The sequence below is a fragment of the Poecile atricapillus genome, chromosome 2 (genome assembly GCF_030490865.1).
Source record: "Poecile atricapillus isolate bPoeAtr1 chromosome 2, bPoeAtr1.hap1, whole genome shotgun sequence".
Taxonomy (NCBI): domain Eukaryota; kingdom Metazoa; phylum Chordata; class Aves; order Passeriformes; family Paridae; genus Poecile; species Poecile atricapillus.
The window spans coordinates 15207609-15233151 of NC_081250.1; the positions used below are offsets into that span (position 1 = coordinate 15207609).

At 37.4% G+C, this 25543-nt stretch overlaps 1 protein-coding gene across 19 annotated transcripts in view; it reads right to left on the minus strand.

Annotated features, from left to right (window-relative positions):
* Positions 1–25543, minus strand: part of SVIL (supervillin) — a 134494-nt gene that overhangs the window by 18144 nt on the left and 90807 nt on the right. For 7 of the 19 annotated variants that reach the window (XM_058830679.1, XM_058830680.1, XM_058830681.1 and 4 more), the window contains 12 exons: positions 25485–25519; positions 24352–24413; positions 23848–23987; positions 22993–23088; positions 21499–21751; positions 20000–20023; positions 18410–18965; positions 16718–16937; positions 11286–11415; positions 7163–7240; positions 6513–6581; positions 818–968 (listed from right to left, as the gene is read on the minus strand). In XM_058830679.1, coding sequence (XP_058686662.1) covers positions 818–968; positions 6513–6581; positions 7163–7240; positions 11286–11415; positions 16718–16937; positions 18410–18965; positions 20000–20023; positions 21499–21751; positions 22993–23088; positions 23848–23987; positions 24352–24413; positions 25485–25519 — 1814 coding nt within the window. The remainder of the gene's footprint in view (positions 1–817; positions 969–6512; positions 6582–7162; positions 7241–11285; positions 11416–16717; positions 16938–18409; positions 18966–19999; positions 20024–21498; positions 21752–22992; positions 23089–23847; positions 23988–24351; positions 24414–25484; positions 25520–25543) is intronic. The other 12 variants (XM_058830684.1, XM_058830674.1, XM_058830683.1 and 9 more) reach the window with 7 other exon arrangements.

Genomic DNA, 25543 nt, shown 5'->3' on the forward strand with positions numbered 1-25543 from the left:
ATTTTTTTTGTTAATGGTTGTAATTTAATTCAAGGTTCAGTGTTGTTGTGTTTAATAACCAAGTCCTTGTAACAACCCAAAACCTTGTATTCATTAAGCACAAGAGATCAGTTTAGGTGCCTTCTTCCCAAAGCTACAATCTCCCCAGGCACGCTGCATGAACAGCTGCATTCCTACCATGTACAGCCTTCAGAGACTCTTGTCCTCTTTAGAAGAATGATTAGATATGGAAACAGTGACTGAATTTATGAGATCCCCAAAAAGTCAACATTGCTCCCTTGTCATTTCTGCTCTGTGGTTTTATGCAGAACCAGGGAATCTTCAGCCAAACATAACACTTCAAGTTGTTGTCCAAGACAGCATCCATAAAAACAATACTTGTTTGCTAAATATTCCCAGTGATCTAGGAGGGGGAGAAATGCCAGCAACAGAAACAACTTGATTTCACAACTATTCTCTAGACAGTGCAGCTGGGTTTTCAAAGGAAGAATAAGAAAGAAAGAATAATCCAATACCCTGTGATTTGTATCAGAAGGAAAACCAAAACATATATCCCTGTTCAAGCGATAGATTTCCACCAGCCAGCCAGAGTCCAGTAATAAGTGGATGACAATGCAACAGTGCAGAAGAAAATGGATCAATACCACGCCCACAAGAAACTCAAGTGAACAGCCTCATGCCATGGTATTCAGCTGAAGATCAACAGTCTTCACCTTGCTAAATAAAGATGCTGTTTCTGAATAGCTTTAGTTTGACTTTATTTTGACTAGACAGATAAGAAGTGTCTTATTTATATTGGGATCATTTCATCACTGACCTTTTTTTACCATTCGTCCAGCTACAGTGAACTGTGTGGAGTCATTGGCTGCTCCTTTACCCTTGGACTTCCAGGCTTCTTCTCGAGCTGTAATCAGGTGTTTCCTCTCCTCAATGGTCATTTGGCTCTCCTGGTTATCTGCCATTCTTTGCTTTTTAGGGGAAAGAAAGAGAGATGTTTAAAAAACCTGCTAAAGACATAGCTGAAGACTGGCTGAACATTTCAGCAGCCAGATGCAGAGGGAAGGAAGCAAGGAACAAGCTGCTGCAGTGAAGGCACACACAGAGCTTAGTGACCCTGCAATGCTTCACTGTCTTGCTGCTCCTTTACGCTGTGAGTACAAGGTTTTGGCCTGTGCTCTTTGACCTTTTCTTGACACTACCAGCCAGGGCAGATGGCACTCTTCTACACAAAGCAAACTATTCACTCTGTGTTCCAGGCCTTGTTCTTTTGAACCATGACTTGCTAAACAAGTGAGATCACTACTGACTATGAGCAGATGTTTTCAAGCATGCAAATCTGCAGGTGGCACAGGGTAAAACAAAAAAGTGGTGTAACCTCAGTAGGTGATTCCTAATTAGTCTCTTACAATAACTCAGTTCTCCAGGCAGGATTAGCAGTCTCTCCAGAGGCTTCCACTCTAGTTCTTAAGTCAGCTAGCTCTACTAAATATTTTTCCAAGGACTGTGATTGTCTCTACCACTCCCTCTTTTTTTTCCCCCTAGGTCACCCTTAGCTTTCCTTTCTTGCTTTAGAGGTTGGCAGCCAACAGCTGAGTGATTAGAAGCAGAAGGTGCACTCAGTGCCCTTCTCACACAGGATTGATGATGGTACTTTAAGTAGGAAAGAAACTGAATTTACATACTCTGCTGTAGCTAGTTTCAGGCCAAAGGACTATTACTGTAATATACTTATCTTTTAAAACTATCTACATTTCAGAGATTACCCTGAATAGAAGTCAAACACAGAAGCATTTTTAATGCATGGGACTGTCAGCTCTAGAATTACTTCCAAGTTGATACTATTCATCATTTTGCTTCACAACCTAGCTGCTGGAATTGAAAAAAACAAATGAAAATCTCAAGCTTTAATACTGCTCTGGCTCACAGAACCACAGAAGGGAAACACAAACATATGCACAAACTTGTGAACACAAACATTCTTCTCCTTTCAAGATACAAAGAAGATATTCTTATTTTTGATTTTCTTAAAAACCAATCAGACTAAATAAATAAGTCATTTTATATAAAAACTATTGTGACTGCAGGGCACACTCTAATATAGAGACGTTGTAGCTTTCAGCATTTACCAGGACTAGTAGACATCAGCCAGAAGAATGAAGACAAGGCAAGAGATGGTTTGTACAAGGATTAGGACCATGAGAGCCCTCCACTACTTCCCTCTGGCTCCATGTATTTCTGCAGCCTTCTGCAGTAACACTTTGTATCAATTTATCAGGAAAGAGAGCTGGACAGCCAGACAGTGTGACTGCAAACCATGATAATCAAGATTAAAAACTCTGATTTTTCCCTAGAACTCTGAAATGTTCAAACAGCATATAAGTCTATCCAGTGTAATTTCCTCATCTGTCAAAGCCTCTGAATGTTTTAAAAAAAAACACTGAAGAAGTCTCTTTCCTTCCTTCCAGTCTCTACCCATTCCAGTGTCAGCACAGCCACCTCTGGGATGAAAAGCTGGTAGAAAAAACCAGCAACAATATATTAATGGAGACCTGGGCAGCAAATTAATAAATACCTAATGAAGGCACAGGTAAAATTTAATACACAAAACAAATATTTTTAACTTAGTAAGGATGCTGACTTCCATTACAATATAAGGGAAGTGAGGGAGAAGCAGAAAGAAGTAAAATCATATGGATTTAGTTTTGGATTTTTAATCTTACAGGAGTCTTAATTTTGGATTTTGTCTCCAGGAAATACCTGAAACTTCAGAATCTACAGAGCTACTGAAAATTCTGAAGATGCAGACCTAGAAAGTATGTGTGTTAATCACTATACACATAAATTGCCAGAAAGATTGTCAGTAATTCTGGAGCTGTGTCAAAGGATAAAAGAAAACAGCTGTTGGATAGGAGAAATAAAGATTTCAAGCTGTTACATTGGGCAAAACATCTTTGGAGTTCCTAACCAAAAAAAAAAAAAAATCAGACTGGGTGCATATGTTACACAATTTGGAGTAATTCCATACTAGATCTCTTCCTAATGCATGAAGACTCCTATCTTAATCTACTAATGAATAAATGAACTAAAATATTATAAACTAAATAGACACCAAGCAATTCCCAATCAACTTAATTTCCTTTAACAGTTCTGCTTAAAAAAAGAAGTATATGCCACGATTAAATAAATAATAATTTTCTATAGCTAGAAAGCTAATAAGAGCCAATGCAACTGTCAAAAAAATTTCCACTGTCAAGAAAAAATCCACCTGCTAGTTGGGAACAGTTTAGAAAGCTTTCAGAATTGTCACATGGAGCATTTCTAGAGGAATTAACTGGTCACAGCACATTCTAGTTGGGAGAAAACATGTTAAGAAAGCTAAAACTCAAGAAGCTTTTAAGTCCAAATTTTATTTCTAAGTTAGAAAACCCAAATTATAATATGAAAGAAGAACCTCAAATTTGCAACTGTAAAAAAGTCAAACCAAAAATTAGTATATAAAAAAATAAAAATAATATGTAAAAACTTATGAATAAAACAGCTCTAATGCAATTTTTTTCGTTAAAAAGGTGGTTGATTTCAATGAAATATTATAATTTATTGTGTACAATAGATGGATGTGTTCATTGACATCTTAGACAAAACAGCTGGAAAAGGAGATGCCCCAAAACACAAGAATGAATTTTAACAAAGCCTTTGAAAATGGGAAAATAAATAGTAGAAAAGCTCAGATGTGGACATCATTTGGAAGTAAAACTAAAGCATGTAGGAACAGGTCACACAAGCTGTGGGTTGTTCCAGACACCCATGGAAAGACTGCTGCAAAGACAATCAATGAAGAATCAAATCACCGGCACATAATTAATGCCATTCCACATTATGGAAAACAGGTTTAATCAAAATGGTAAGTTTGATGAGCTCAAGTATGATTAAATATATTAACACAGTTATCTCTGATTTCTTTAATATATTTGAGTTAATCACAGATGACATTCTGAGGCAGATTTTTTTGAGCAATATAAAAATATCAGAACAGTTTACAGAGGCTGTAAGCTGGTTAACTGACTGAAAAATTATTTCAAAACAGGAAAGAGCCATGCAGTGATCTGATTCATCCCAAATTTGATCAAAATGTTTTCATGAACATGGAAAGCAAAGGATGTAGTCTCATCCCCTGAGAAGACCCTCATGATGACACCAACATACAGAAGAAGTTGAAGATAAAGAAGAGATAATCACATAGATGGTTGGAAAAGGATATTAGAGAAGTCTGGTAAACCAGGCTTTTAAGGGAAATGTTATTTGAAAAGGGAAAAAACCCCAACCCAGCCAACTAGAAAGACAGAAAAAGAAGAGAGACAAAAACTCCCATGGAAAGTTTTCGGAACAGATAATCTGTACTGGAATAACTCATCCATTTCCAGGCTCCATGCTTTTACCCAGGATGCTGACAATCTTGAAAGGTTTCAGGAAATGGTCGAAATATTTTTAAAAAAATCAACCTCAGATTATATCAGATAAGTATGTATTTTCACTGAAGAAAGGGTTAAGAGCTACATTTTACACAGCAAGAATAATAACATATGAAAAATTACTTAAAATTGCTGAGAATTTTCCGTGTGCTGACAGTTTAGAATTAAAGCTGCGTGTTTTTTCTAAAAGATCCTGTTTTTAGTCTGGGAAGGATTTATAGACTCAACACAAGAACAGTCAGAAACAGGGATTACTTTCTCCCACTGCTTGGCTAGGTTGGATGGTGATATTGATCTTTTTTAGCACTGCAACACATTTCTTGAGGGTATGGCAGGCACTCCCCTGTTCTTGTTAAGGAAGGGGCCACATCTAGGCAATGCTCCATCTTACACCTTAGAATTTTGCAGTCCAAGCAATGTTCCCTTTAGGTCACAAGAAACTGAGAAAGGGTGGTCTGCTAGCATGCTGGTGTGTTGTTTTGTTTTGTTGGTTTTGGTTTCTTTTAATACAAGAAGTAAGATAACTCATGCTTTTCTATGTGGAAGAGCAAGGCTGCTCCTACATGAGGGAGTCCAAACCAAGAATGAACACAAAATAATTTGTTTTTCTGAAGAGGGCTATATTTAAAACCAATGCTATAAATTATATAAAAGAAGGATTCAAAAACTATCTATTTGTTTTTTAATACAAGTCACTTCTCTAGTTTAAGCTCCTAAGACAAAAAAAGCCTAAGGAGAATCCAGCAGTTTTTCAAGTATGGTAAAAAGTCTTTGTGTTATTTTCCTCTGCAACTTTATATGGACCTTGTTATAAGAGAACATGGAGAGAAAACTCCAGTGCAAACGTATGCCTTTCTGTTCAGAAGTGGTTTGAGGAAAACAGAACACTCTCACCTCATGTTTGGTTCAAATAACAAAGTGATTAACTGTGCCAGAGAAAAACAAACCCTAAAGAAGTTTGCATGTACCTTGACACTGCACTAGAAGGAAGCAGCCTACTAATAGAAAGAGCAGGATGTAGCTTACCATAGTCAATGGAAAGATGAACACCTTTTTTACTGTCTTCCTTTTAAGACAGATGGAATGAACAGCTCATTAAAGGACTTACTGTCATTACTGGAGGGTTATTATTAAATTAAACTATATTGTTATCTTCTAGATACATAAAGCTGGTGAGCTCTATCACAACAAAATTAACAGGTGATCTGAAGTAAATAAGCTGTATTAAATCCAGAACTTACAAGACAGAGGTAACACTAACACATTTCAGTTACTAAAAAAACATTCAGTCCAAAATTTAATGTTTAATTAAAAACTCTTATAGTAAAAGCTCATATTCAAAACCAGCTATGGAAGTGAATATGGAAATGATAAATATCAGTCATCTAAATGTTTATAATATATCCAGTAGCCTCTTCCTTAATCACCATCCTCAACCCAGCAATGAATGTCTGCTCCTTCAATTCACTGCCATTACCCATGCTGGTCAGAAAGCTCCCAGAATGCAGCACAGACTGTGGGAATGAAGAACCCAATGGATTCCTTGTAGCACAGGAACCACAAGAGTGAGCTGGGAGGCAAGGGACAAGGAGATGTAATACAGGAGAATTTGATTTGCATGGATTTATTGAGACCTTCCAGTCAGCTCTCCTTTTTTTCTTGTGGTTTTCTGCAGCTTGTTTCTTTGCCCACATCTGCCTTTGCATTTTTTACCTATCAAGGTCTACTATCCCACTGCTCAAAGACAACTTTGTTATGCTGTTCTGGCTGTAGAAAGTTTGTATTTCTCATGATTTATTAATTCTTCAAATTGTCTGTGATGGAATTGCAGAGGTACAGACATGATGTTGAGGAACACTTCACATGAAGCTTCTCTAACTTTTACTGGAGCAGCAGCAAACAAAACACATTATTCCCAAGCAAATACAAAGTTAACTCTAAAGCCACAAGTTGCTTGAGGAACGTGCATCATCGGTCTGAGTGTAATTTTCTGTCTCATTCCTCCCTCCAAAGATTAAATAGAAAGTTTATATAGCATTTCACCTTCCATCTCCAAGGATGACGGTCATCAGAAATCAGAGAGCTTGATTCTTTCAAACTAGTACTATAGACCTTAAAGGAAGAAAGAGAGAGAAGCAGGAAGACGGGATAGTCAGAGAATAGAAGCAGAATGTGCCAAGGCTAAAATCCTTTACACAGGGACTATGGAAAAGCACCATGGGAAAGTCACCTCTGAACAAAAGCAGTTTTTTTACAGTCAGTAAATTAGATGATGTTATGTCTTACATTGTACATGCACATTACTTACAGGGAGGTCAGGGTACACAGCATTTTATCCTAAAATAAATACTCAGTAGTTACATACTACTCCTTTTATACACCCTCTTTAGCAATTTACAAGTTTTCAGTATTATAATGAATGCAATAAAGTTTACTTCCTTTACTTTCTCACCTATACAGTCTAAAGCAGATACAGAATTTTTAGAAAAGAATCATAAGAGAAATAGTAGTAAAGAATGTATATTGAAGAAGAGTACACAGCATAGTGGCACAACATTATGTTTCTTTAAAGCTACATTTACTGAGTAGGTTAATCAGTTAAGAGGATTATTAATTTTTTACATTAAAAAACACAGTTAAAATGTGCTTACTTGAAATTGTTGAGCACTTAAATCGTGCAGACTTTTGCTCACCTGATTAATAGGTAGAAAAGGATGAAATTTATGGAGAGCAGGTATAACAGGAGAGTAAGTAGAAGCATATACAGGTTCCTATGACAAGGACAGAAGCAGAGCAAAGGAATTAGAAAATAACTGGACTACCAGAAATGGAAATGGGGGAGAAATAACTCCTCTTTCCCTAATTTCTTACTAAACCTTTTGATCCTCTAGAAATGTTTTCCTTGCTGGAAATCAGAGATCAAAAATGTTGTCATAATACAACAGTATGTTTACCAAAGCCATTCCATGCAGGAATTATCCAAGTTGTAACAATATCATTACAACCCAACACAGAACAAAACAGCACAGCTGGAAGATACACTTTTTGTATGCTGGTAATTTTTATATGTCTCTGTTTTCATGCACCATTAAATTGATGAACCATGTTCAACCACAGTGTGAGTAATTCTGCTGCAAGTTTAATCAGACCCTGCTAAACAGCAAGTCATCTATTTTCTGGATGAAATGAAAGAATGCTTGCTGAAACTGGGAGACTCAAAAGCCATCTGGAAGGATTTGCTAAGCCCAGAGTACTCAGTGAAGGTGAGTTCACCATTCTAAACACAGCCTACAAATAAACCCTGCCCCAGAGCTGGGTTTACCCAAAGCTGATTAGACATGGCTTTATCAGCTTTAATTCTTCTCCCTTACTGTAGGTTAAAGCAAATGTGGAACATGACACAGAGGATGGATAAATGCAGCTTATTAGAGTGGCTCAAAATAAAGCCTAATAATTAGTTTCAGCTTTAATGAGAATGTGATATAAGCACTTGGGATGCCATATATGAAATGGATAAAACTGTTACCACAACAAAAGACTAATATTTTGCCTAAAAGTCACTTTTCAAGGGCTTACCCTCTCTAAGATTTTTATATACGTCATCTATGAGTAATTTTGAAATGACTGTTCAGCCCTAGCCTCTAACACCAGTGCTGAGCGGCAATTTAAACGTAATGTAAGAATTAAATGTTTCAAATGTCAGTCACTGCTTTAATGCAACTGCAATGCAGCTGGTAATCACATTAATCAGGGATTCTGTTAAAAATGGTTCACTATAAAATAGAAATTTTTATTCCAGTAAGTTTTCCTATTTTGATATTATGGAAAGATTTTGAAGCTAATTAATTTTTCTACTCATGAAGAAATCCAACAAACTGCAAGTGTCCATCCAGCCCAAGATGATGAAAGCAAAGATACTAAATCTAAAATACTTTTCCCAAATAAAAGAGATTTTTTTTTTTCTGGTAAGACATTCATCAGTGTATAGTTCTTCCCCTGATGTTAGAGCTATTCTTTGAATTGTCCAGATATGCTTTACCATATATATAAATAACTTAAAAAGTCTCACAGCTTCCAAAAAATTTTTCTCCTGTGTGCAGCAATCATCAAAACAGATGCTGGACCTCCAAGTAAATCTCAATTTCCCCCCTCATTTGTATCTGCTTCAGTTAATTCTTTAGTCTACTTTTTTCCCTTTTTTTTTTTTTCCTGTTTGAGGTTGCTCTGTCAGCTTTTCCATGAATTTTATGATGTTTTCCTACAGTTTAGTCTACATACAAATGAGTATAACATATTTGGATAAATAACTCACCATGTAGACACCATGCAGAAACATTTTGACTAGAAGTGATCAGACAGCACTATTTAATGTAGCTATTTTGTTAAGATTATGAATATTTCCAATTTTGTTTATATGAAATCTAAATGTACTCAAATAACTTCTAATTTCCACAACTATGCTCCAATAATCAAATCTCCAGAATAATTTAGGTAACCTTTTAAGACAAAGAGACACACAGACACACAAAAAAACCCTAAAAAGGTGTCTGACTACATTAATAGGAGCACCATATTACAACTGAAAATATCAGGCATTGTTTTGAACCAGCAGGGCATGACAAAAGTTTACATACCCTTGCTGTTGTGCATGACTGTCATGTGTGGAAATTGTCTAACTATCTCAAAATACATTAATCAATAAAATTCCTGCATTTTTACTGTAATACAGCAGCAGAAAACACTTTAGATTCTCAAGTACACCAGAGTTTCAAAGTTCTACAAACAGACTTCAACAGCACAGTGCTTTATGGTCCTCAAAGGATAACAGCCACCACACTGATTATTTACCAAAACCAGTATTTCTAGATTTAAGGGCAGCTGACATGGGGTTCTGTCAGTAGTGTGGTCACCTTAGGAAAGGTTTACATATTTCTCATGTATCACATAATGAATGAGCATCCCAACTATCAATACAGTTCACGGAATTGTGTATGTTAGACATCCATGGTTTCATCCATGGGCAGACATGAAAATCCTTTGATTTAGGCTCTAAATAGCCAAGAGCTAATATGAACTATCAGAATGGGAGACCTAGTGTCATGGAAACTTCCCCTGCTAGCACTGTCACTTCAAAGCTTGTATCCCTCAAGCACTTCATGCTCCCTTACTTGCTTTAAAAGCTCGACTTGTGCTTGCTGAATGAAGTTGCTGCACATGGCAAGGCAGCAGGGAGGATATGGGTGCTAAGGGGTGAGAAATGAGAACAAAGGGTTTGTCTCTGCTTAAATCTTGGCAGCTGTTTAAAGCTTTTTCTCAACCCCATTGTCTTTAGCTGGAGTATATTTGTTATCTGATCTCAACAGTTGTCATTTTGGAGACTAGCCTGTTAAAAATGTGACCGCAATTTTGCTTTCCCCCCTGGAACTATTTTTGCTTTAGGACATCTTTCAAACTAGCAGCTGGATTTTTGAACAAGTCTACAGGGCAAAACCAAAACAAACCCCATAACCAAACTATAAAAATCAGCTTTATTCTCTTCTGTCCAGTTACCACAATTGATGACTCACATGTTCAGGCACACATTTATCCTCAATAATGACAAACTGTGTCCTTACTCATAATGCACTGATGGAACAGGAGACTTTTTGTTACTGTTTGCCTATACTATTTAGTATAAGCAGCATTTTCACAACTAAATAACTGGATCCAAAGATTACCACCCCCATTAGTAAATTTTGTAACACAAATTTTATTTTCACCTGTCCTCTGTGAAGTACTCCTTCAGAAATTAAAGGCTTTTGAAACTGCCTATTTCATCTGACTGAGAAGAGAAACAAGTCTACATTGGTCCTGTACTTTGAGCCAGGAGACAGTCCATTTTGAAGCAAATCTCCTTGTCATCCTAACGTCCTGCACTTTGGTTCACACTGCAGAATGCATAGACTTTTGCATGAAACCAAGCCCTGAAGTGCACTCCAAGATGTCCATGTAACAGCACTGCTGCTAAAGGCAGTCAGCAAGCTAAATTTAGTCTGAAACAAAATTTCACTGAACCAAAACAAGCAAGTATGGCACAGTTAGCAGGTTCTCAGTGGCAATTATTCAGATTTACAGATCCACTCTTGATGTGTAACTTAACTTACTCATGTATAGACATAATCAGAGTGTGCTAACAATGTGGATCTCCCTTTCCTCTAAACCCTTCTACAAATCTCCCTCTCTATTCACTACCTATTGTAAGACAGATAAAATCTTGGTCCTGCCAGTTCTGGCTGTTCACAAACAGCAAAGATCATGTGAGATAACCAAAAGCCAAATGGCTCATGAATGCTCTAATACCTGCATTGCCTCAGTGGCTCTAGGATTCAAAATTACTGGTCAAAAACACAGTGTATGCACAGAGATAACACAGTGTTAGGATTGTGACATTTTTACAAACTCACCCATACATAAGAAAACATCTGAACTACGTATTAAGGCAATTTCAGTGTGGGGGCATGGAAGGGGGAGAGAGAAGAGGAGCAGGATTAAATCATTATACCTGGACATGCTGCAGAGGCCTTACAGACCCACTTATTAGTACATAATCTCCTGATGTGAAGACACTATAACCAGTATTACATACCCCAGGACACTGAAGACATTCTCATTAAACAATCTCTCACGTTGGGAGAATTGTTTTTTAAACAAGCCTGACAATAAGAAGAGTAGCAAGAGCAAGCAGCTAATATTAGGTATGCATGTCTAGTTGGATGCAGCTTCAAAAAACAAAAGCATTTCAAGCAAGATATTTTTTCCAAACAGGGAGAGAGTTACCTTCTTCAACAGCTGCTCAACTTCTTGCATCTGTGCACTACGGTCAGCGACAGGCACTTTTGCAAACTCCTGCTTTTTGCTGAGCCTGCTCTTCCAGTCTTCTTCACCACTCTTCTTCAGCAATGCCAACCTACAAGGAAAAGCATGCCAACAGGCAGCTTTAAACACTGTACTCCCATTGTCCTCAAAATCTGCATTCAAGATAATTTGAAATTAGGTTTTCTAGCATTAACTAAGTTATTTACATTTCATACACATATACAAAGCTCAAAAACAAACACCAAGCTTTATACTGTACATGTTGAATGGCAATAATCTGTCAAAACAGAGGCATCTAGACCTGAGACAGACACTCCCGTAAATTTGTACCATCAGTGAAAATTGCCAATATAGTCAAGGGAGACCAAGGGACAACACAGATTGTCCTAAAGTAGATGTACAAAGAGGTCAGATTAATTACTGCTCTTCCCCCCTCCATTCTGTCACTAAGGCCCAGCAAGTGAGTAGCTTGGCTATGGATACTTATCCTGTAGATTCCAAAGTTAAGAGTATGTATCCTACCTTTGGTCTTCATTGTACTCATTAAAATATACTTTAAAATTATTTCTTTAAAGCCCAAGAAGAAAGGGGTCTGTTCAGCAGGCACACACCAATTAGGTCTCATCAGGCACATCAAAGAACAACTCTGCAGTTACTGCTTTCATTGAAACTCCAGGGGCTGAGGTTACTTATCAGACTCCCAGGGATCACTCTGCATGTCCTTGCTTAGCCCAGGCATTGCTGTGACACAAATCAGCAGCACCAATGCACTAATAACTTGGTGCTAACTACCCTACAGCTGTGAAATCTATCAACAAGATTCAACTTGTTTAAAGGAGGTCTTATATTTAAAATGTTTACTACGATTGAGCTCAGTAAGTGCCATCTTTTCAAAGCATTGTTTCCTAATCTTGAGCAAAATTTTGAATATAGTACAAAGGGCTGACTGGCTGCAGTGGGGACAACATGTAGATTAGTTTTGCTAGAACTATATTTGTTCATACAAACCCCAAGGTGACGACTTTTGAGGACAGGGGAAGTCAGGAATATGAGGTCTATATAGGCATCATGATCTTCAGTTTACTTTCCTCAGAAATTAACATTTATATGAATTTTCTACCTTTCAGAAATCATTCTAAGTAATCCATTGAATGTGTATCTGCAGCACTTCTGCAAACAGTTGCACTGATCTAAGTATAATTAAGTCTTACAACATACCTTTCTCAAGTCTACACCATTTCAGTAAGAATTATACAAAACCCTTAACCCTATTAATATTTTAACAGGTTTAGTAGTTAAACCTATTCTGACCACAAGATATGGAAATTCTTTTTCAGAGATGTGACTACTGTTACCCTCATAGCAAATCTCATCTGGAAACGCTGAGGAGAAGGAAAGGGTAGAACCAAAGAGGTATAGCCAGAAGCCAAGTTTCAGGCAGCTGCCTCCTGCAAAAATCCAGAGGGTGCAACCATGCTACTGACCTATTTGGGGATCATCAACTGGGCCCAAGAAAAAACTAAGGAAACTCAAGGAAAACTTGAGAAAAACTAAGAACGCAGAAAACAGTAAATCTACAGAATACAATGGCAGTAAGAATGTTAGTACTCAAGAAAGCAGTTATTTCCTCTCTTCCTGCCCAGGCAGGCAGTGCTGGCAGGCTTCACATTGCCTGGTTGCTTCATACCTCACAGCACGGGATGAGTAGGGGTGAGAAGGACTCACAATAAGGAGTTGATGTCATGGTCATTGTTTGCAGAAAGGACACAAGATTTCACTGCCCAGAACTAATCTTCTAGAGTGCATCCATGCATGTGTGAAACTGTGGAGGAGATCAAGATGGGACTGAATTGCCACCATTCAATTCATTACCTTCAATAGCTATGTTCTCTCAAGTCAGTTTTGCTTAAAAATGATCTGTGATAATTGAAGCTGGAAGGCATATTGGTCAGCTTTGGTCTAAGTTGGATTTGTTTTTAGAAATGTTTACAGCTACTTAGCATAGCAGGCAGGGGAAAAAATATGGGTGGATTTTCTGGGGTTTTTTGGGTTTCTTTTTACACTAACATTACTGAGGGGTCATGTGGTACCACCGTAGACCTTTTACCCAAACAGCCTGCTTGATCAGGGAGAGAAAAATCTTTAATTCTAAGAATACTTCTGTGTCTTTGAAGATTTTGTTTTCTTCTCTGCCATAAGGATGGTGTCATACCAGCCCTCCATTTTTCACTGGTATGTGTAATGAAACAATTGACTCCTACAAGCGAGAACACACATTTGTCTGTTTTGAGCAATGAAATCACCAATTACAAGAAACATGTACGCTCTGTATGCCAATAAAAACTTCATTGCTGTGTAAAACCTAAAGCCATGCATTTCTTTCAAACAATGGAAGTGGCAATAAAGTCAGACTGCCCTGACTCAGCAACAATTGAATACAGGACAGCCTTTTGCATGAATAAAGATGCAAGAACTATTGAATTGGTTCCTAAAAGCATTCTGTCCAGCTCAGCACTACAGAGCAGTTGATTCTTTGGAAAGTCTTAGAAAATAAGGCAAATATTAGGTCTGACCCTTAGATTTGTTTAAGGCCTGCTGCTTACTAGTTTCATTGCATACCTCTAATTTTCTGCTTTTTATAAATAATGAATAATCATTCCTTAGTCAATTTCACAGTTTAGACACACTGCTTTTGGCTCCAAAAGTTCCTTTTCCAATATGAAGAAAATAAGTTCTACTCTTTTCTTGAAAGAAAAAAGCTTTTAGTGTGCCTGCCCATCTTTGACAGCTTGCTATGCATCCTTCTTTCACCTGCTATTGAGATAGAATCCGTGATATCAAGACAGAATGATCCTCATACCAGAGGTGTCAGGGTGGCCTCAAAGCAAAAGCTTTCAGAGCTGAAGGCAAAATGCTGGGTAGTGAATACTGAAGGGGAGCAGAAACGAGATCTGAACAATGGTGTTGCCTAAACAAAGAGAGTTGCATGAAAGGCCTTGGCAGAAATCCTGGCAAAAAATGTCCAAAATGATATATCTTTCTTCTGTGGCAATATTTTAGTATCTTAGTTGCTAGATGTCTCCTTGAGCTAGAATAAACTGGACATAGGCTTGGTTTTCACATGTTCTCCCCTGGCTGCACTTTACCGGTTCTTTTTGGATAAATCAAAAATCCTGAAGGGCAATATGAGATACATAACTACAGAAAGGAAGTTGACTGTTACAAGAGTGCATAAATTCAATATAGTGGGGATCAGACTGCATAAGAAAGTACTGCTCAGGCATCCATACATCAAAAAGGGTTTGAGAAGGTGAGAATGATGGCAAGCGGTTCACCAGAAATTAATCAGATGTAGCTTTTTTAAATGATGATCATGGCATGCTGACTTCTACAGTGGAGCTGACAGGGTGGCCTTTGGTCTCCATAAATGCATAAAGACAGGAGAAGAAAGCAGAGGTGTCTTTCCTACTTTAAAAAATAATGATTTTCATTATTCTCCATAATATAGGTAATTCTGAAAATGCTAACCATACACTCACTATACAAGGGTAATATTAGTTCAGTGAAGCAAGTCTTTGTGGAAAATCACTTTCATCCAGACCAGCATTCATGCATCCTGGCCAAATACAATTGCATGTATGGAAAAGTTGTTCTTCCATAAGGTGAAAGAATGTCTGACATAGCCAGAAAAATCCACTGGATGGGAAGATGAAGCTAGTGAATGTAAAAGGAAAAAAAAAATAAGTTGTAGTGTAATAGCTAATCTTTAGCAGAAATGCTCTTTGATGTTTATGAATACTTGGCATCAACTACAGCCAAGCAAAAGAAACTTACTGGTTGTAGTCTTTTAATTCTGGGACAAGAAGTAGACTTCTGAGGTATTTTGGAAGGCTAAAACTTTTTGATACCAGCTCAGTCATTTACAGATGTTTGTGGAATAAGGATTTACAAATTCCTGACAAGACAATAAAGTATTTTTTTTTTTTGTTAGCTCTGGGACTGAGTAGAAAATCTCACAGTCCTAACAAAAGTGGTTCCTGATTGTGTGACTGACAGGCTTCAGTTCCTCAAGAGATCAACTTTAAAGTTGAAAGGCATTAAAGTTAGGACTGAAACAGCTGCTAAAATTTGGATCTTCCCTTCCCTCCAACCTCTTTCCCCCCACCAGGATCAGGGATGGTAGAACATTTACCACCTAGGACCCAAAAGTTTCTGGCCTTACACCTCATCTGCCAAGTCAATTGGCATAATTATAGGAGGGGGATGGAGAGGAGGATGAAAGTTGCTTTAAACAAAACAGCAGTAAACTGAAAAAGGTTAAGTACAACCTTCAGAAGGGACACTTAAGACTGCACAGCTGCTGTTCCTGCCCCGGCACCCCCTTATGTAAAGGGGTCGACAGAGAGTGGGGATGCTCTGTAAATAAGAATGACTCACATACCTCCTAGAAACACATGAATTTAAGAAGCAAACTTTGGAATCACGTTTAAAAAAAAAAAAAAACGGTTCAGAATGCCCAGTATCACACTCCTCTCAGTAACTGAGGGAATACTTTTACAGGGTGAAAGTTTAAACAGGCAGCTATTTTCATTTATTGGTTCTGCTTTCACTGCAGAAAAACTCAAGTAAAGATAGGCAAAATTCTACTCACTGGACTGCTACCAGTTTGGGACTGAGTTTATATGCTAAAAGTTTTAACTAAGTTAGAAAAACTTTTACAAATACTACAGCAGTTATTGGCACTTCAATCCTGAACTCCCACTCTCTGCACAAGTGCAGGATTTCACATTTTGTTTCAGATCAGAATGATCTTCGGTTGGAAAAAGTATTTCTAGTACTCCTATAAACCTGTCCAACTTAATATCTGTGTAAAATCCCTACATTAAGTTCTGAGAAGTCAAAATGGCAGCAATATACTTCTGAAGTAGTGGGGAAATATCAGACTGTCAATCCATAACTCTCTCTACTCAGCTTATTCAAGGGACTCCTGTAGAACAACAAGAAATGGTTATTCAAATAAACCAGAATCACATTATACCTGTTGTAACTGAAAGCACAACCTGGAGAAGCATATTGAGTAGATGAGTATAAATGTACTTAGAACATGTATATTTTACAACTTTAATTTTCTGAAATATCCATTGATTATTCAGGTGGCTCTTTCAAAATCAGGTTATTATGTTGTCTTTAATGGTGATTCTCATTCACCATCATCTGCTTTATAGGTATGTCAGGCAGATTAGCTCCATGTTTCTGCTGTTAGTAGTGATAAAACCTAATAATTACTACTTAGCTTTTTTAGGAACAGTTTTAAAGCTTCTTTTTATACCATCATCAATATAATAACCATATTTATAGGGATAATTAAAAAAAAGAAAGAGAAATTTAAGTACCTTTCCTTAATTGACATAGTTTTGCTGGAATTATCAAGGACATCCTCAGCTGTTTGTGCTTTGCTCTCTCCCAAGGAAAACATCTCAGAGGAATTCTTATAAAATTTGCCTTCCAATTGTTCAGAGAGCTCCTGAAGTCTACAGGATGCTGCAGCTGCTGTTTGTGAAACTGTCCTCATGGCTGATGTGCTGGTGAGTTCAGAAGAAGGCTCAGCATGGTCTGCCCATTCAAAAGAGAAGTGCTGAATTAGTTCTATTCTCAAAGACGCTTGTCATTACTAACACTGAAGAAGCAAATCTGTATTTTAAACATTCACATCACATACTATTCTAACAGAGAGAAACTTCTGACTGAGCTAGAGCACAGAGATTAATTGTGCAGCATTACTTGCTGCAGGGACTAGCCATTTGTGACTGATGTTCACATGAAGCCACAGAATATCATGTTCAATACACAATTCAGAACTTCATATGGACAAGGCACAAACTGCTGCTCCCATCATCACACCAACAGGAAAACAAATGAATGTGACAGGGAACAAAGAGTAGGGGAAAAGAAGCAGACAAAATTTAAACAAGAAAATTAACTATTTGGTAAAGCAGTTTAATGCTTGACTAGCATACTAGGACATTTAATAGCTTAATAGAGATATTACTTTCTAGGGGGGTGTTGGGGGCTCTTTTGGGTTTGTTTTTTCAAGCAGCAATTAAATCACAGGAAAAAATTCTCTTGATGAAAGATTAATGCACCATTACAGTTATCCTTAAAGAAATATAAGTGATCTTCATTTTACTTTTTGAAACATTGTAAGCACAACACCCCTCTGATATATGACTGCTCCTATTATATCCCAGTCTCCATCTCCTCTGCAGTCATCAAAGGCTAATTGGATAGAATGGATACTGCTTTAGAAGAATACAGGCAGAACTGTACCTTCCTCTCTATGCCTGTGTGAAGACAATTAAATTCAAAATAGATTAACTTCACAGGATGAACATAAAAATGCTTTTAGTGCTACAGGGTACTGTGATCCTGTCACCCATCACAATAAAACAGAAAAGTAATACAACATCCTTCTAAATTCAACAGAATAGAAGGACTTGTGCAATGACCAAATTCACTGTTTATTTCCAAAGTACTTTATTTAAAGATGGTAAGTTTGTTTTTTAATTTTAAATTGTGCTGTGCATAGAAAACATAATTGCTCTGAGAATTTTGTGGTTTGCATTTCATCACCACATTAAACAGAAAATAATATTAGTTTTGCAAAATTAATTGCCTGAAAATTATCCACTCCTAGTTATGTATGCACATATGTAGGTAATTCATAACTACATATGCACAATAAGGCAAAAATTAAGGGCAGATAATTGACCCATAGCAGCAAGTTTAGTTTATTCAGAATTCTGGAGGGCAGGGGCAAGGGCAAAAAAACAAATAATAAATCTTAGCTTCAGCATATAATACCATTTCTTTCAAAGTAAATAAATCTGAATAAAAATGAGCCGTCTTTAAAGACTGAAAATTTGAAAGAATAAAAAATAAAAAAACATTATTTGTAAAACTTAATACTTCACAGATATTTCTCTACTCCTAAGCAGTGTTAGAAAAAGGAAACATAACCAGACTTGATAAGACTTGAAATGCCATTTGCTGAATGAGACCACACCAACAGCAAGTAATTACCACACCTCTTTGCCAAGTCTTGCTTTTCATAACACTTTCCAAATCCATCTTTTCTTCAAAGGACTGTCCTTTTTTGTCTTCCCATTTACCTTGCATGCCAGTATCAATTTCCTTCTGTTCCTGAGGCTGAAAAAGTGCTTGTGAACTAAACAGCTCCAAGCTGCCCTTCCTCAGGAAGCTGTATGTTGTCTCTTTATGATGGTCTCCTGCTTTTTCAGGAACAGGATGTGCGGTTTGTTCCTCAAAGGAGCTGTACTTCTTAATTTCATTGGCTTCATGTGCTAGAAACCTCTTTCTTTCTTCTTCATGTTTCTTTGATGCTCTTCTGCTTTCTAGTGCTTCCATTGAGGGCTGCCACTGTTCTGACTTGTGTGTGCGTTTTCCTGATGAGTCGGAGTTTTCTGCTGCAGGGTGGAACCTCGAGGCAGCACTCACACTTCCCTCAGTCCCTGGCTTCCCGGGCAGGTCCCCGTACAGCGGAGCAAGGGCAGAGGCCATCGCTGAAATCGATGTTGCAACTGCAGATGACAGGGGAGCGATCTTTCCACTTTCATTTTGTACCTATGAAAGGAAAAAACAACAACAAAAAAAACAAACCCAAAAAACCCAAATAGGACTTACAAGCTCTGAAATGATCAATTCCAAAAACCAGCCTAATCACATCAGTACATCAAAGGTAGTTCCATGTAAATATCGTACTCTATCAGTACAGACTAGAACAGGTAAGGAAAGCAACAATGGCCCTGGAATTTGTCTGCAGGTGGGTTACTCCACCCAAGATAAAAACAACTGCATGTGAACAGCAACATCTCTAGTAACAAGGAGTGTGTGCGGAACATGCAACACAACATCGCGTCAGGGCTCAGGACCTGCAGCAGTGGGGGAAGGAATTAGTTCAGGTTCCAGAGGCCAGATGACATGCCATGTGCCCAGGCTAATCAACTCTGCATCTCAGCAGGACTCATTAGCTTTGGCACAGCTCTGCTCTTACACAGCTCTGCAGCTCCCAGCTCTGGTGACTGCTCAGCGCCAGGGAGAGACTGTTCCGTGCTGTCCTAACCCAGGGCAGACATTCCTGATGCTCCTGCCACATAAATCACCTACATGCAGGACTTTTTCAAATATAAACATTGGCTGTCATGAGCAAAATATTTGAGGCTAAGAAGCATATTAAAAATACTTCCAAATTTATTCTGCCAGCCCCCATGGTGGAACAATTATCTTTTCTACTCTTTTAACATAATTTTGTAAAATTTTCCTAGATGCAGTTAAGATGCATTTTTGTCTGAAATGTAGAGCTTTCCTTTATCTTCTTCCAGAGGAGACAAAAGCTATGAAAGAGAGTGACAAACATGCCTCATACACATCTGGAGAGGGCTTTTTTTGTTGTTGTTTTCTTAAACTGCAGAGCTAGTGAACAGTAGTGCAAAAGGACAGACAAGATCACAGCAGTAGGAGGAAATCAGCTCAGAACCTAAAATGTACATGCAGATTCCATAAAACACAGACAACAGTCATTCATTAAGCAAACTGGAAAGCAGAGCAAAGACTATGTTAGCTCAAGGATTCCAAAGCACGATTAAGAAAATAGTTACCAGTTTATTTTTTTTCCATTGCATCTATCAGAATTAGAAATTTAGAGGCGATCAGAAAAGTGAATTCAGTTTTAGTGACAAGATATTTACATTTTCAAATATACATTTTGGGAATATAACCTCTAGTTACCTATTTTGATAGCTCTCTTTTGCTTCTTCCTAGAGAAACCATACCTGCATCTCAAAAGCCCCCAACACTCCAGAACAGTTCACTACAGAAAGTCTTTTTGAAAATACACTCCCACTGAGCTTGCTTCAGAGTCAACTCTGACTTCATTTGCTAGGTTCAGAAAGATGACACAACATGCTTCCTCTGATTTTCCTTGCTTGAAAAGTGTGTTTGCTCTGTAAGTCTGGCAAAGTAACATGACTGCCACTTCTTCCCCATCTGCTTCATCCCTTTTCTGTTCACCACCTTACTGGCCCCCAAACAAGTCAGTGACACAATCATTAAAGAGGCCATGCTGTGACAGTGATTGGCACATGGAAAGTGAATGGAGAAAGGACTATCTAAGGTCTGGAAATCTTGCTTAAATAAATCTGTCAAGCACTTATTATTACTTCATGTGGAAGTGAAGTAGGCATAAAGTACAATTATAATCTGTACAGCTTTCCACTAATATGTTTAGAGAAATCTTGCTTTCTCACTATACCTTTACTATAAAATATGGAAAATGTATAATCATAAACGAAGCATATAGAAAGAAAAGGGTAGGAACTTTCTAACACTCAGATTTATCCAAATAACTAGATATGTGACATGCACAGGAGTTGTTCTTCACTTTAAAGTGATTTCTTTTTAAGCTGTAATGCAAAGGGACTGCTGTTTCTGCTATTGTGAAGCAATCTAAAAGACCACTTCTGGGCCACCTTATGCTGAGGCTTTACTAAAAAGGCATTCCTTTGCAGTTCCAATAAGATGAAGTATTCCAGAACAGAAAGCCAAATTTCACTGCACACATCAAATAATTTCTTTTTGACTTCCTGAATATCAAAAGTATTCTGCTTTTAGGGAAAAAAATACAGATAAAAATCAATGCCTCCTCCCAGAGGAAAATGACGGACTATGTCCTTACTAATAATGGAAATATATTGTGCTTTCAGGAAAGCACTTGACAATTGCACATGACAAAGCTCCAAAATGCTCTGAAAATACACCTTAAGCAAAATGATGTGTGTCTCAGTTTTTACTGCTTTAAACACAAATTTACTTTTAGACAATATATAACACTCTAGTGGAAGTGACACACACTGTGAAAGGTACAGCTTGCACTAGGCAGGAAGTCGATATACTCTTTTACTTAAAAAAAGAGTAAAACCATACCAAAATATTTGAACAATTTAGGGAATTGTTCCTCACTGTCAGAAGGCTGCTTCCTGACAAACTTTTTCCTCTGTGTGTAGCTCAGAGCAAAGGAAAGGCCAGCCTTTATGGTATCTTACATTGAAGCTGTTTTCTCCAAGAAAAAGAAATGAAGAAGAGCTATGATGGCACTTACCTGCTCAACTTCTCCAAGAGTGACTGGCTGAGTCTGGTAACGAGCATTCATTCTCCTGTGCCTCATATCTCCCCGATTCCTCGTGGAGATGGCCCTGGATACTGGCTGAGACAGTTTGTTAAACAAAGCCATCTTTTCTGCCAAACTTAAGGTAGAAGAATCTGGCTCCTCAGACTGATCTTGCCCCATCGCCTCTTTGGCTGCTCTTATCTCCTCTTTAGCTAATATTTTTTGGTGTGCTGATGCCTGCAAGCTGAAGAAGAACTGGAAATTAGTTTTGAAGAAGCCATTGCGTAGTTTTAAAATCTCAACCTGATAGAAACAGGGGATCTGCACGTGAAGCACAATAGCCAATGTAATAGCGCAGCATAAGTGGGTATGCAGTGGTTCAACATTGGCATGATGAATTCTAATTCAACAGGTGAAGATTTCATAAAAAGTTACACTTTCATTCATGAATTCATCTGATTAGGACACAATATTTTTTTAAGAAGGAACTCAAGACTGAAGAGAGATTTTACAGATAAATCTCTTTATACAGAGTACAGAGCTATGGAGAGACATTTAAGATGACTTTAAGGTCCAACAGTGCAATTTATATAAAGTTCAATTTTACTGAAAGCAATTTGTGGAACACATATGATAAGAACATTTGAAAGACAGATTTAAACTCCAAGTTAGTGCTGCTTTTAAATTAGAATAAATTGCAATGACTCTTCTAATCTGAAGTGGAATAGAATTCAGACTATCTTTTGTTTTGAATTATCTGGGATAAATCAACAACAAAAATTACTTTTGAAATAAAGTCCATTGATTTTGAAGATTGACCAATGCTGAAGGCAGACATATTCATTCATAAAAGCTGTAACTGCATTTGTCTCTACAATAATGTGTTTTATCCACCTTTACTATAAAAGATTTAATGTTCAACGTCTTCCACATTTACGGAATTAGTAGTATTCTCTAATTTTTTTTTTTCTGTCATGGTCTCTGCTAAAATTCTCTCATTCAGAACAGGCAAACGGTATTCTGCAACTTTACCTATAGGTGGTGCAATTTCTTATATTTCCTATAATTTTGCAAGCCATAAAAATATATGTAGAGACAGACAAAGGACATGTACTCCTCGTGAAATCAAGCACTCAGCTGTGCTATTTTCATCTCAGGATGACATTACCATACCAAAAAAATTACAAGAACAAAGACGGTTCTGCTGTGTTTGCTCACATGCAAATTAATTTCTTTCAAAAGAAGAATATGCTTCTATAAAAGGTTAAGTGTGATTAGAAGGATCCTGAAAACAGATGCTTGACAAAAAAAAAAAAAGCTGCATTGCTTTATCATGCAAACATAAATGAAGTTGACAAATGTTTTAAATATTCTTGAGACAAGTATTGACTTGACACATTGAAAGGGCATTCAAGACTTTAAAGATGCATCTGCTATTGAGGAATCTTGTGCTCCATGTAACATGCATGTATACCCCCCCAGTACCTGGTAGGTTGTACAGTGCTCTTAACTAGAGTGGGACTAGGTACTCTTGTCACTACTGTGTGGGTATTCACAGAACGTGAAGCAGGGGTAGTTTCACTTTAAAGAATTGCCAAGGAGGGAAAATTCACAGGGAGAGAGAAGAAAAAAGCATTAAGAAAAGCAATACATTAAGTGTTAACTACAGAAAAGACCAAAACAAAACAGAAAAAAACCAAACAGCAATAATTTTTATTTAATTGAGTGATCTGCTGTGACATTTGCAAAATAATTCCAAATACTTTGAATGAACTAAAAACCTAGAGGAGCCAACAGGCTGTCTCTTGAAGTTATTCTTAGCCCATAAAGTAAGCAACCTTTCAGCTGACCATTAAGTGAACATCCATTCAATTCACTGTTGTTTAATTTCCCCCCCAAAATGATTTTTCCTTTTTCAGGAAAACACCATGATGTATGACCAGAGTGCAAGAAAAGCATTTCCAAAAAGTACCTTTGAGATTTCAAAGTGTAAAAAGTTTTCCCCAATACATATACATTCCATAAGAAATTGTGCAGATTTCCCTCAGCACAAACGATCTTTTTCATTTGGGTTATGAAACAATGCTATGATTAATCTCGTTTACCTAATCCACAGGTTCCTAAACTTTCTCCCAAATTACAGTTCATACAAGCTATGCTTTACTAGTCCCTCTACATTTAAAAAGGAATTTCAATATAGCTTCCCCTGTGGCTCTCAAGGCCCTTAGCAATAAATGTTTTCCTCGCTACAAACTTATAAGCACCACAGGTATGGAGCTTATTCCCAGATTTGAGAGAGTTAGAGTTAGGAGTTAGAGCCAAGACATGCACAAGACTTACGTGGCTGCAATGACCACCTCCTCACTGGTAATGGGCTGTGTGTGAGACCTGTCCTGCAAACGCCGCAGCCTTCTCTCTACCGCTGAACTTCTTGTAGGTGGTTTGGGAATATTTTTCATTTCAAATGATTTTTCCATTTCCTAACAGGACATATGTCATAATTAAAACCATGGAAGAAAAGTTCTGAAACCATACTTTCTTCTTAGCTTTCTTGCATGCACAGCAGTGAAGTTCCCAAATGCCCATCTCTGAATTAGAAGCAAGATGCAATTGCACAGTGTGTACCATGGAATTAAAACTACATGCTTCTCTCTAAATGACACTCTTAAAGCAAGCTTTAGAGCAACAGGTCTACTGTGTAGGTAGGGAATGAAATAAAAAAAATTATGTAGCTTCAACTTGGTTAACTGCATTACACTTCATTCTAATGGGCTTTGGTTTCCTTCAGCATCTTGTATTTGAAATGTTTAATTCAACCTCCTATTTAAGAAATACAATACTCACTCTAAAAAGGAGTCTCTTTGCAGCTACGCTTAGTTTGGCTCGGTCATCCAATTTTTCTTCATCTACACAAAGGAAAAAAAAAAAGAAGGCTGAACATAATGAATCAATCTCATATTAAAAGTAATGTTTTTTAATATGAATTATTACAAACCAGCAAACAAGCTGGCTGTCTCTCACATTAACAAAAAACTTATTGTGAACCTAGCTGTGCAAACTTTACCTGTTTCTACATGTATTGCATCAAATGAGAATTCTTGACATGATTTGCAAACAAAAGATTTGTTTCAGGACAGTTCAAGTCCCTTCAAGCTATCTAAACAACATTTGATGAATAATCAAACTTACTGCATCAGTCTATGAAAACACACAGACTATGAAAATAAAGACTGCTTTAAGGATCAATGAAGAGTACTGAACATCTATATCTTCTACTAGCTGATCATTCTGATTACCACCTTGTGTCCCCATTTCTCAGAGGCTAAATTGGTATCCACAGGAGCTGAAATCAGCATCCTCCAGATCCAAGAGCCAGCATCTCAGAGCTGCAAGGAATATCAGCTTTCAAATAGCATAAGGCATTAAATCTAAATATAGCTACTCATGAGATTACCTACTTAATTTGTGCCAGACTTGCCAAGGGTGACAAGAGGGAAAGAGAAGCAAGATGGCAGACTGAATTCTTTAACTTAATAACTTGCATTTTGCAACTTCCTTAGCCAAAAAACAAGTTAGCAATAATAGTTTCACTTAATACCAAAGGCTTCCTTTAAATTTTAAGTTGTAGACCAGTGATTAAAACTGACAAATGATTAATTATTTTCCCAACAACTAGCTTATTTATTGCCTAAATCAGGATAAAACCCAACCCCAACTATATTGAAAAGTTTCAAGCCATTCTCTGCTTTACTCCCATTTGGAGTTTGGTATCCACACACAGACTTTTGGACTGAAATGAGTTTGAAATCAAGTCTGTAGTAGACATGGCCCAAGGAAAAGGGATATTTGAACTATATATCATAGGTAAAGTTATTTTCAAGTGGATTTGGTTTGCATTATTAAACAGTTCTTCAGCTAAAACAAAATAAAACATGTCAGATCCCATTTCTTCCGTGGAAAACAGTACAGCAACATACCGTCAGCAGTTGGTATTTCTGCATACAAAATTGACCTAGTGAAAAATTATCAAACAGAA